Source organism: Gekko japonicus, unplaced genomic scaffold, assembly GCF_001447785.1.
Source record: "Gekko japonicus isolate JY-2015 unplaced genomic scaffold, Gekko_japonicus_V1.1 scaffold2219, whole genome shotgun sequence".
In the NCBI taxonomy this organism is placed as follows: domain Eukaryota; kingdom Metazoa; phylum Chordata; class Lepidosauria; order Squamata; family Gekkonidae; genus Gekko; species Gekko japonicus.
In genome coordinates this window covers 106800-119375 of record NW_015160900.1, presented here as the reverse complement: position 1 = coordinate 119375, position 12576 = coordinate 106800, and the positions used below count along the sequence as shown (strand labels likewise).

The 12576-nt window shown below is 49.0% G+C and overlaps 1 protein-coding gene across 1 annotated transcript in view; it reads left to right on the top strand.

Annotated features, from left to right (window-relative positions):
* TNRC18 (trinucleotide repeat containing 18) overlaps positions 1–12576 on the top strand; it is a 146926-nt gene that overhangs the window by 124514 nt on the left and 9836 nt on the right. Inside the window, 7 exon segments of the mRNA XM_015423877.1 lie at positions 188–355; positions 2287–2428; positions 5837–5954; positions 9003–9078; positions 10227–10335; positions 11636–11752; positions 12275–12439. Of these exon segments, the coding sequence (XP_015279363.1) occupies positions 188–355; positions 2287–2428; positions 5837–5954; positions 9003–9078; positions 10227–10335; positions 11636–11752; positions 12275–12439 (895 nt within the window).

Here is a 12576-nt window from a genome sequence, read left to right as displayed (position 1 = left end):
AAAATCAATGAAAACATTACAGGGCCGAGAAGAGGATGTGATTTGGGGGCATGCCTGAGCCCTGCTCCCGCACTAGTGTAAGGGAACCCCCGTTCCCCTGCACTTCACCTGCTGACCTCACTGATTCTTGTCTGGCGACCCACGCTGATTGGGGAATTTCCTGTGCTCTTCTCTTTTTGTTGTGCAGAAGAAGAAAAATAAAGAGAGCCCTTTCTGCTCTTCCTCCTCTTCCTCTTCCCACTCTCCTCCGGGCATCACCAGCTCCCCGCCCGACATCCGTGCCAGCCTGGCAAACTCCCTCAGCTCCAGCAAGAAGAGCAAGGCCAAGATGAAAGCCAAAGAGGTGAAGAAGGAGGTGAGAGCTGGCGCCACAGAAGGGCATCGGTTGCAATGCGACCATTTTGACTAGGGGAGAGTGGTGGGATTGTTAGTGGGCTTGGTGGTGGAGACAACAAAAAGTGCATGAACTTCAATCTTGAAAAATTAAGTCCTGTGCCCAGGTAATCCAAACGACAGCTTGGTCAACTCATGCAGCAGAGCGAGGCATTAGGTCCCGCAGCTGGCCCGTAGCTACGGTGGGGCTATTCAGGGCTCCGCCTCCTTTCTTGAGGGGACAGCCCCACGGGCCCCTTCCCTAGAACAACCCGTGAATTCTTTTGTTATCTCTTTTGTATAAGTCCTCAGTGTAGAGAAAAGCCTTGTAGCCGGATCTTCAGAGGGTTTACTCTCAGGTAAGTCATTTCAGTCTTGGAAGACAGACATTCGCCTATCGTGTGGCTTGGGGAGGGGTTAAATTAGGGCTACCAAGTACTTACCGCAAATCGGCGGGGGATGTATAGTTCTTGGCGGAACATTCCCGCAGGGAAAACACCGGCGCTGCACTATCCTGTCGCCCAGACATGACGTGGGCATGTAGCCGAGCGACGCTCTGACAATGGGGCTGAAAACTCGATGGTACCATCGAGTTTCCAACCCCATTGCTGGAGCATCGTCCAGCTATGTGCCCAGCGTGCTTATGTCACGTCTGGGTGACAGGATAGTGCGACGCGGCCGTGTTACACGCAGGAATGTTCCGGCGGGGAAGCATGTGTCCCCCGCCGATTCGTAGGTAGGTACTTGGTAACCCTAGGTTAAATACACTGAGGACTTATACAAAAGAGATGAAAGGATCACAGATTGATCAAGGGGAGGAGCCAGGGAGAGCAAGGGGGAAAGAAATGGGGAGGAGGCATCAAGACTAGCTTCCCTTTCTTGCCCCTCCCCCTGATATCTTCCAAACGGGTTTTGCATTTGGGAGAATCTACTGCGAGATCAGGGCAAGAAAAGGGGGCACAGATTGTTCTAGGGGCACAGATAGTTCTGTACAGTTGTGTACAGATAGAAAAATAATGGCAAAAATGGCAGCCCCACCAGAAAAATTTTTTGCCCCACAAGCTACAAAATCCTACAGTCATTAGAGAGGACTACCCCACTCTGTTGCTATGCATTAAAAGAAATAAATTCCCTTCAAACCGAGCCCTAGCACAGCATACGGGGTCTAGCTCAGCCTCCTTGTCTCCCCTTCTGTCTGACAGGGATTGTTAAAAAAAAGTTTGAAAATGATATCCCTCCTTCGTAGCCTGATGTCACGGAGGGGCTGTGGCCCCAGCAACAGAGAATTGCTGGCACGCAGGTTCGGTCACCATATTGAGCAGCAGGGACTAAGAACGACCCGGAATGCTGCTAGTCAGAGTTGGGACCGTGACAAACAGGAGGGATTCGATATGGAGGCAGCTTCATACATTCATATAACCAGGGGTCATTTCGTAGAAAAAGAGCTAGGGGAACTCATTAGCATAACTCATTAGCATATGCCACCCCCCCTGACATCACCGGAAGTGTGTCATAAGGCCACACCCCCTGACATCACTGGAAGTGTGTCATAAGGCCACACACACCGCCCCCAACAGTCCATGAGGGGCCCGGCGGTGGACCTGCAAGGCCGGCGGGAGTGCAAGGAAGCCCCGCGAAGGCCCTCCCTGGCCCCAGGCAGGCAGGCAGGGGTGGGGAGAGGCAGGGAGGAAGCAACTTACCCTCCCTCTTCTCCTGCCTCCTCCTGGCTGAATGAGGGCCGGAAGCGGGGCGGCCGGAAGCAGGGGGCGGGGCTTCGTTATGTGCCCCGCCCCCGTACCTCACCCGGGGGAACTGCGATCCCCCGCGTTCCCCCCCCGAAATGACCTCTGCATATAACTGATGCAGGCCACTTACCTCCTCGTTCTGCACCTTTTCTTTTCACCTCACCCCCAGAACCGAGGGAAAGGCGGGGCTGTGAGCAAGCTCATGGAAAGCATGGCCGCGGAGGAGGATTTCGAGCCCAATCAGGACAGTAGCTTCTCGGAGGATGAAAACATGCCACTGAGCGTGCTTCTGGAAAGGCCACCCACGCCAGGTGAGAGTGGAGGGTCCAGTCACTGTATAATCCCTTCCCTTTTGTTGAGTTCTCTTTCCTGCCTTTAGCGAAAGTTTTGCTGTGCGTTATTCTATGCTTTTAGCGAATTTTTCACAGTCGGTTATTCCCTGCCTGTAGGGAATCGGTGGGTTGTAAGCTCTCCATATGTCCTTTTGTGGTTGTAACAAACTCCATGGTATACAAGCTTGGTTCAGATGTAATGTGGAACCCCGGTTTATCTTAACTATGGGCACTTTGTAAAAGTAGGATTCGGCTCACGGTTTGCCTCAACGAATACCGGTTTCATTTTTTTTGTTCTGTCCCCTGACTGGGCTTTTCCAGGGAATGATTTCTCTGGATTTGACCTGGATTCTACATTCAGACATCGCACAAAGTCATAGATGACTAACTGTGCTTAATAAACGAGTGGCAGATCTTGCCTTCAGGACCCTTAGATCTTACTAACTCTGGTTGGTTTTGAGTGTCATGTGATGTTGAAATAGGTCCATGCAGTGACTTCCCCCAAGCCATCTAGGACATTTCAAGGCTGCCTGGGACTTGAATCTAGGTCAGGCCCAGTTAGATCCAGCCCTCCTGTCCCTTAATAGATGAACAAAGAAGGCGGGGACGGCAAAGGATGAGATGGTTAGACAGTGTCATAGATGCAACGGACATGAGATTGAGCCAACTTCAGAGGACGGCGGAAGACAGGAAGGCCTGGCGTGATCTGATCCATGGGGTCGCGGAGAGTCAGACTCGACTGTGCGACTGAACAACAACAAAATCAGATTTATTTAGAAATTCAACGTTTACCTGTTATAAAAAAACCTAGAAACTCAAAAGAAGACGAAGAAACTAAAATATATACATCAGATAAACGAAAATAATACAATAAGTACTAAAAACCTTTTGAACTATGGTGCTGGAGAAGACTCTTGGGAGTCCCTTGGACTGCAGGGAGATCGAATCAGTCCATCCTAAAAGAAATCAACCCTGACTGTTCCCTGGAAGGCCAGATAATGAAACTGAAGCTCAAATACTTTGGCCACCCAATGAGAAGGGAGCCCTCACTGGAGAAGAAGACCCTGATGCTGGGAAAGACTGAAGGTCAAAGAAGACGGGGACGGCAAAGGATGAGATGTTTAGACAGTGTCATCGATGCAACGAACATGAAATTGAGTCAACTTTAGAGGACAGCGGAAGACAGGAGGGCCTGGCGTGATCTGGTCCATGGGGTCGTGAAGAGTCGGACTCGACTGTGCGACTGAACAACAACAAATGAACACTGGCGCTGGCTAAGCGTTTGCCTTACCTGATGAGGCATTTGCTTCCCTTCCTTTTGATGGTTCCCTGTTTCCATGACAGCAGCAGATTCAGGAATTTGAAGCATCCTAATTTGAACGAGCCAGTCAGTGGTCTTCATGCCAACCTTTAAAAAAAAAATCTAGTTTAAAGGTTTATTTTGCTGTGAGCTAAGCAGACTGGAGTACTTGGGGGGGGGACACTTAAAGTGAGTCTATTTTTGAATGTTTGGGGCCGAGCGTACTCAGATAATCTCTACCCTTGCTATCGTCGTTTAAGGTGAACAACAAGCTCCCTGTTTCAGGAATGATGGGATTGGACAGTTTGTGGCCTCATGCCGACCCACGGGGGGCGGGCGGGCTGGTTGCCTGTTCCCCACAACCAGGGCTTTTTTTGTAGAAAAAGCCCAGCAGGGACTCATTAGCATAATAGGCCACACCCAACAGCAGGAAACTCATTAGCCTATTAGGCCACACCCCCAACAGCACAGCTCATTGGCATATTAGGCCACACACCCCATGCTACCAGAAGTGTGGTCATCCAGCCACACCCACCTTTTGCTTCTTATTCAGTTTACCTCGTTTGTTGTCCAAACCCAGGGCCTTTTTTTGGAGCAGGAACTCCTTTGCATGTTAGGCCACACACCCTTAATGTAGCCAATCCTAATGAGTTCCTGCTGTTGGGTGTGGCCTATTATGCTAATGAGTTCCTGCTGGGCGTGGCCAGCTCGGGAGCCAGCCGGAACTCCGTTCATGTGCGTTCCTGCCCCAAAATAGCCCTGCCCACAACCAGTCCCTTCCTGTCCGGCTTTTTGGCAACAAATTTGAAAAAATATTCATTTTGTTGCCATGAAAATTAATCTTCAAATCTTGCAAATGGTGGTTTTTCTTGGGGGGAGGGAGGGAGGTATCCCGTTTGGCATGATGGTTTCCCTGGTTTGCCATTTCTGTGTCCCTTTCTTTTCTCTTCCCCCCAATTGCTGCTTCCTTCTTTTAGAATAATAATATGGGGATCACGTGGTGAGCAGAATGATGTCAGGAGACTGTGGGAACAGTTGGGTTTGGCCACATTCGTGGTGTATTGAAAACAGATCAGCCAGTATCATAATGCCCCTGTATAAATCAATGGTGCGACCTCATTTGGAATACTGGGTGCAATTCTGGTCACCACACCTTAAAAAGGATAATATAGCTTTGGAAAAAGTGCAGGAAAGGGTAACTCGAATGATAAAAGGGTTGGAACACTTTCCCTATGAGGAAAGGTTAAGGCGCTTAGAGCTCTTTAGCTTGGAGAAACGACGACTGAGGGGTGACATGATCGAGGTTTATAAGATTATGCATGGGAAAGAGCAGGTAGAGAAAGAGGTCCTTTTCTCCCTTTCTCACAAGACAAGAACTCGTGGGCACTCCATGAAATTGCTGAGCGGTTGGGTTAGAACGGATAAAAGGAAGTACTTCTTCACCCAAAGAGTGATTAACACTTAGAATTCACTGCCACAGGAAGTGGTGGCGGCTACAAGCATGGACGGTTTCAAGAGGGAATTAGATAAGCATATGGAGCAGAGGTCCATCAGTGGCTATTAGCCGCAAGGTATAGATAGGGGCTCTGGGGCAAGGGATGCTCTGTCTTCTTGGTGCTTGGGGGGGATCAACAGTGGGAGGGCTTCTAATGTCCTGGCCCCACTGGTGGACCTCCTGATGGCACCTGGTATTTCTGGCCACTGTGTGATACAGAGTGTTGGACTGGATGGGCCTTTGGCCTGATCCAACATTGGCGTCTCTTATGTTCTTATGTTCTTAACTGGAAGTGAGGGTCTTTTAATCAAATGCATGAGCGTGTTCTAAAAGGACTATCCCCAGAACAATGGCACACATAGTCAAAGAAGTTTACAAACTCCTGCATATTAACGTCTGTCAATCAAAGCCGTTGAGCAGGAGCTGTCAGTCTAGAACAATCCATCTCAGAAACCAGCCATGGTTTCTGTTGGGTCCAGATCCGGCAACCGCTTTGAGATACAGTGTGTATAAACAATCTGATGTAAGAGCAAATTTCTGCTGCCATCCGAAAGCATTTCTGACTCCCCTCCCCTCCTCCCACACCCAACAGCCCCACGTTCCTGTATAATTGACAAAGAGGAACTGAAGGATGGTTTGCGTGTCCTCATCCCCATGGATGACAAACTGCTCTACGCTGGACACGTGAAGACGGTTCACTCTCCTGACATGTAAGCAAAGAAGCGACATGGTTATATTTTTCATATACCCTTTTTAATTTTGGGGGGGTATTTTTAATATGTGTATGTGCGCGCGCGCGTGTGTGTGCATGTGCCTGGACGTCATGGCGACCTCTGGTGACTGACCCCTACTGTGGGCCGGAAGGGTATACAGCAGTGTTCCCTCTAAGCTGAGTTGGTGTGAGCTAGCTCACAGTTTTTTAGCCTCCAGCTCACGCATTTTTGCCTTAGCTCAGGAAGGAGGGCTCCAGAGCAGACTGATTTATGCAGGAGCCAAACCGCTCGCTCACAACTTTAATGCCAGTAGCTCACAAAGCAGAATTTTTGCTCACAAGACTCCACAGCTTAGAGGGAACATTGGTATACAGAGAGGTGGCTGAGTAAAGCCTGCCCCCACCTCCCTACTGCTGGTATTCCAAGGAGGTCTCCCATCCAAGTACTTGCCAGAGTCGATCCTGCTTAGGTTCCGAGATCTGAGGAGATCGGGCTTGCCCGGGCTATCCAGGTTGGGGCTATAGATACCCTTTTTAAGACCGAAAATTGTTTTCCTGGGCAGCTCATGCAGATTAGGATTCAGTACATGGTGATGGTGTTCAGTACATAAGATCATGGCTTGGATTTACATGCAGGGGCGGAAAGGGCAACTCGAATGATAAAAGGGTTGGAACACTTTCCCTATGAGGAAAGGTTAAGGCGCTTAGGGCTCTTTAGCTTGGAGAAACGACGACTGAGGGGTGACATGATCGAGGTTTATAAGATTATGCATGGGAAAGAGCAGGTAGAGAAAGAGGTACTTTTCTCCCTTTCTCACAATACAAGAACCCGTGGGCACTCCATGAAATTGCTGAGCGGTCGGGTTAGAACGGATAAAAGGAAGTACTTCTTCACCCAAAGAGTGATTAACACTTGGAATTCACTGCCACAGGAAGTGGTGGCGGCTACAAGCATGGACGGCTTCAAAAGGGAATTAGATAAGCATATGGAGCAGAGGTCCATCAGTGGCTATTACCCACAAGGTATAGATAGGGACTCTGGGGCAAGTGATGCTCTGTCATCTTGGTGCTTGGGGGGGTCAACAGTGGGAGGGCTTCTCGTGTCCTGGCCCCACTGGTGGACCTCCTGATGGCACCTGGTATTTCTGGCCACTGTGTGATACAGAGTGTTGGACTGGATGGGCCTTTGGCCTGATCCAACATTGGCATCTCTTATGTTCTTATGTTCTTAAGGTTGAGGTGGAAGACCCCTCTGGTGTCAGCATGTACATTGGTCATACTTGGGCAGAGGTTAGTGTGAGTGAGCAGAGGGGCCGTGTGGTCTACAGTTCTGCACAAGGGCTTCCCGTTTTTTTGCCAGAAAGAGAAATCATGTCCCTAGTCTTTATCGTTTCAACCGCAGGCTGGACAAAGGTCTGAGCCATGCACTCTGAAATCTCAGAGGCTGGTGGCGATGGGGAAAGAGCTTCAGTGTTGAACACATGAGACCGCCTTTTACCGAATCAGTCCCTTTTTTAATTATTTTTTTTAAAAAATATTTTTTAATTATTTTTCACAAATTTTACATATTATCTTTTGACCATACATTACATAGTAATTTTTATCCCTCCCCCCTCCCCCCTATGCTATTCCGGTGTTTTAGTCCTATATTCCCAGCCACGGGCACAAAGTCCGAATCTTGCTCTGAATGTCTTTTCTTCCTTCTGTCGGTATCCATTCCAGGTAGGTCTTCCACTTCGTCGTGATCCCCGAAGTCTTTTCTTTCCATGTGGCCTTTCTTTTCTTCCCATGTGGCCTTTCGTTCCAGCTTTTCGATTATGTCGGACTGTATGAGATCAAACAAATAATTATGCCAGATTTCTACTGTCCATTTATTTTTGTTCTTCCAGCCTAGAGCTATTACTGCTTTACTTGCTAGTATCATGGCTTTAAACAAAGCTTGGTTCTCTTTGCTTATTGCTGGGTTACCTACTGTACCCATTGGCATTAAATTAAAGTTGATGGGCAATGATACTTTACATGTCTTTTTTTATAATTTGTAATATCTTTGTCCAGAAAACTCTGACCTCTTACTGAATCAGTCCCAGGGGTCATTTTGTAGAAAAAGAGCTAGGGGGACTCATTAGCATAACTCATTAGCATATGCCACACCCCCTGACATCACCGGAAGTGTGTCCTCCCCACAGCCGGCGGCGACCTCCAGCGGGCACCAGCAGGGAGCTCCAGGCCCCGCCCTCCCACACCTCACCCGGGGGGATGGCGTCCCCCCGCGTCCCCCCCAAATGACCCCTGCTTGGTCCATCAGGATTACAATTGTCTGCTCAGACTGGCAGCGGCTCTCCAGAGTCTCAGGCAGAGGCCTTATACATCACCGACTGCCTGGTCCACTTAATATTACCTGGGATTGAATTTGGGACCTGCTGCATGCCAAGCACATGCTCTACTGTTGAGATACAGCCCCCCCCCATTCTCCTGAGCCTCTCGGCCTTACCCATGGCTAGCAGAAGCAGAAAACAATGTATTCAAAACCAGCAAATAGATGCAGACGTGTTTAACGTTCATAATTGACTTGCGTTGTTTTTTAAAAATTTCCTGGATGCTTTCTGACCCTCGAGGGGGCTTTGAAGTGGCTTCCACAGACCAAAGGAAAAAAACAAAACAGCTACGATGAGAAAACCACAATGCTGTTAGGGGAGAAGATATAAAAATTTAAATCTGCAGCAGACAGCAAGCTGGTGGGAAGAACAGCGGTTTCTATCCATGCAGCCCCCAACTGAATCAAACATCTGGATAGATTATATTTTATCCTTTTTATTGCATTTCATCTCTGGTGACTGAGTTCCATGTACAATGTCACATTTGTGCACTTAGAACGTTGGCCTGTGCCTCTCGGAGGAAGGGCAGGATAAAACTGCATGGAATAAATACATTTTTTAAACAGCACTGCTGGGAAGCTTATCCCAGCCTCTGCCTGTTGCTCCATCCCTCTGTGTCTCAGCTGCCACCTCGTCCTCCTTCACTCGTGTTTTGGCTCTGTGCTTTTCAGATACCGGGTGGTGGTAGAAGGGGAGAGAGGGAACCGTCCCCACATCTACTGTTTGGAACAGCTGCTGCAGGAGGCGGTAAGTCAGGTGCTGTGGCTGTCTGCAGGTCAGCCTCCTTCCCCACCCCAAATATTCCATGCATTCATATTCCATACGAATATTCCATGCATTCGTATTCCATACGAATATTTCATGCATTCGTATTCCATACGAATATTCCATGCATTCGTATTCCATACGAATATTCCATGCATTCGTATTTCCTGAATATTCCATGCATTCGTATTCCCTGAATATTCCATGCATTCGTATTCCATACGAATATTCCGTATTCCCTGAATATTCCATGCATTCGTATTCCATACAAATATTTCATGCATTCGTATTCCCTGAATATTCCATGCATTCATATTCCATACGAATATTCCATTAATTCGTATTCCCTGAATATTCTATGCATTCGTATTCCCTGAATATTCCATACAAATATTCCATGCATTCGTATTCCCTGAATATTCCATGCATTCATATTCCATACGAATATTCCATGCATTCATATTCCATACGAATATTCCATTAATCCGTATTCCCTGAATATTCCATGCTTTCCTTTGCTCTTGCTTCGGCCTTGTCTATAGAATGTGCTGTGTTGTCAGTAACGGTTTTTCAGTTCTAATTCTTGCCATTCCCATCATGCGGTTTGCATACCAAACCTACAGTCCTTTTCTGGGCTCCCCTAAACTGTCAGGAGAAAGATGGGCATGTAAATATTTTAAATATGCTGAGTTGCACCATTGGTCCATCTTGCTCAGTATTTTCCATTGGCAGTGGATCTCAGGCACAGAAAGTGCTTTCCTAGCACTGGCTTCCTGAGATGATTTTACTGCAGTTGCCAAGGATCGAAACTGGGACTTTCCAAGTAGGAAGCAGGTGTTCCACTCACCATGCTATGGCTCATCTCCAAATAAGATGCATAAATGCATCGCAGACTGTGGATTTCATGACCGCAGAGCTGGGGGTCATCTCTGTAGCATCCGACACCATGTGGTGATACTACATTACACTGAAATTGGGCGAGGGAGAGAGCTGTTTTCTGTAGCGGGTTGATTGCCTTGAGTTGGAAAGAGACAGCCCTTGTTGTCTTTTCAGGTCATTTGTACAATGAAGGCCTTGAGCCGGGCGGAACTGTTTCTGACCCTTCCACTCTCCCCTTTCCTCCTACACAGATCATCGATGTGAAACCCCCGTCAGTGCGGTTCCTGCCCGAGGGCACAAGGATCGCTGCCTATTGGAGTCAACAGTACCGCTGCCTGTACCCAGGGACAGTTGTCCAAGGTGAGACTGCTCCACTCTTTCAGAACATGTGTTGAAAAGGGATGGGCCACAGCGATGCCTGTGCCTTCTAATACAAGATGCCTCCTGAAGCTGGAGTGTGCCTCGTTTGTGCCTAGGGTCACTAGGTCCTACCTGGCTGCTGGTGGGGGGACTCCCAACCCTTCCTGGACTTCAAAACCGTAGAGTTTTGCCCAAAACCTAGAGTGTTGCCCCCGACATTTGAATTCGTGATGATGTCACTCCCGGGTGATGTCATTGTGCTGGCACCTGTGGCGCTGGGTGTGGGCTTCTCGGAGTTGGGCTTCCCCCACCAGCCAGCTGGGCCGCGGCGGATTGGAGGCCCTGGAATTAGGGGATTCCCTGGCCCCACCGGGGGAATGGCAACCCTATTTGCGTCTGTTAGGCTCTGTAAGGTCCCCTATGAGGTTCTCTGAGATTTGGCTGGACACACAGATGGGTGAAGGATTGGTGGCAGCAAAGAGTTATCAATGGGAGCTGTTCGACTGGGGGCACCCAGAGGAATGGTTGGCAGATAGGTTGAGAAGACATAAACGGAAGTACTTCTTTACTCAATGAGTAATTAAACCGTGGAATTCACTGCCTATGGAGGCATCAATGGCATTTAAAAGGGGGGTTCGGCAGAATCAAGGGGGAGAGTTCCATCAATGGCTACTAGGCCATGGTGACTGAATGGAGACTCCATCTACAGAGGAAGCAAATCTCTGAATACGGGCAACGGGGGAAGGCTCGTTTGGCCCTCCAGGGCCACTGGTGGGCAGCTATGTAAAAGAGGATGCTGGACTAGGCAGACCACTTGTCTGATCCTGCAGGCTGTGCTTACATTCTTTTGTTCAGTGGTTTCCAGTCACGGAGAAGTCCACCCCTGTTAGCAAGAGGCCTCCCCTGCTGACTACTACTCCCCAGCATTCTGCTTTTGAACCTAGAGTTCCCCTTTGGCTAACGTGGCTCATGTCATTCATAAATTTATCCAGCCCCCTTTTAAATCCTTCCAAAACAGGGGCCATCATCACCACATCTTCTGACGGGGAGTTCCACAAATCAACGTGTGCTGTAGTATGTAGGTCCACTATCTTTGGCTGCTTTTATGTCCTCGTCCTCAGACGGGGGGCCAGGTTTATTCCTGCTTACTGTAAAATACATGACCGTGCGACCCTCAACGGATCCTGCCTGCCCCTTTTCTGATTTTGGGGATAACCAGGTCCTGGACAGATAGTAGCAGGTGGGCATCTATCTCCTACCTGCTCCCTTCACTTCTCAAGTGCAAATCTTCTATCTACAGGAACTCACGATCAGGAGGAGGACGGGGATTTGATAACTGTGGAATTTGACGATGGAGACACCGGGCGGATCCCCTTGTCTCACATTCGTCTGTTGCCACCCGACTACAAGATCCAGTGTAAGTTTCGACTTCCCGCAACCCTGTAAGGGTAGTCCCAGAGGGGGTGGGCATGTTAGTCCCCCGCAACCAGAATAACGACATGTCTCCAGGGCGTTATAGACGAATGAATGTATTGTTGCTGAAGCATTCATGAGCCAGAGCCCGCTCTGTCCGATGAAGCAGGATCACTGTGCCCTAAATTCAATGGCCTATCTTTTGAGTCTCTGCAGGATGGTCTCAGCAGCACTCCCCTCCTGGTTCCCTTCCTCCTTCTGTGGAATAGGCAGGCCATACAGGAAGTGGTAGCAAAGGCCCGGTGAAGGGATTGTGCTTCGGGTGTCACTGTATTCATTTTCTGGCCCACCCATATTTGGGAGGAGGGAGCGTACAAACAACCACCAGGAAATTGTGAGTGGGAGCCATGCCGGAGCTCATGGACATTTCTCGGACACATTTGTCTGGTGCGCTGGTGGGCGGGTGGGGTGGCAGAAGAGATGTGCCAAGGACGCTGAAGCCAAGAACGGCCGTTGACTGTTACAGGTGCGGAGCCCTCGCCCGCCCTCTTGGTGCCCAGCACGAAGCGCCGCAGCCGCAAATCCAGTAAGGATACTGGAGAAGGAAAAGAGGGAAGCGGGATGGGATCAGAGGAACAAGCGGCAAAGGGCAAAGTTCGTGGGAGGAAACCGAGCGTCAAACAAAAAGCTGGTACGAGATGCCAACCTCTTTTTAAAGTTTTGCCTGCTAACGTGCATGGGCTTGGCCAGACCCTGCATCCTTCTGAGCCAGTGGCTATAGAGAGGAAGGCAGATTCAAGCATTTTAAATCCCTCAGCTGGAATGTGA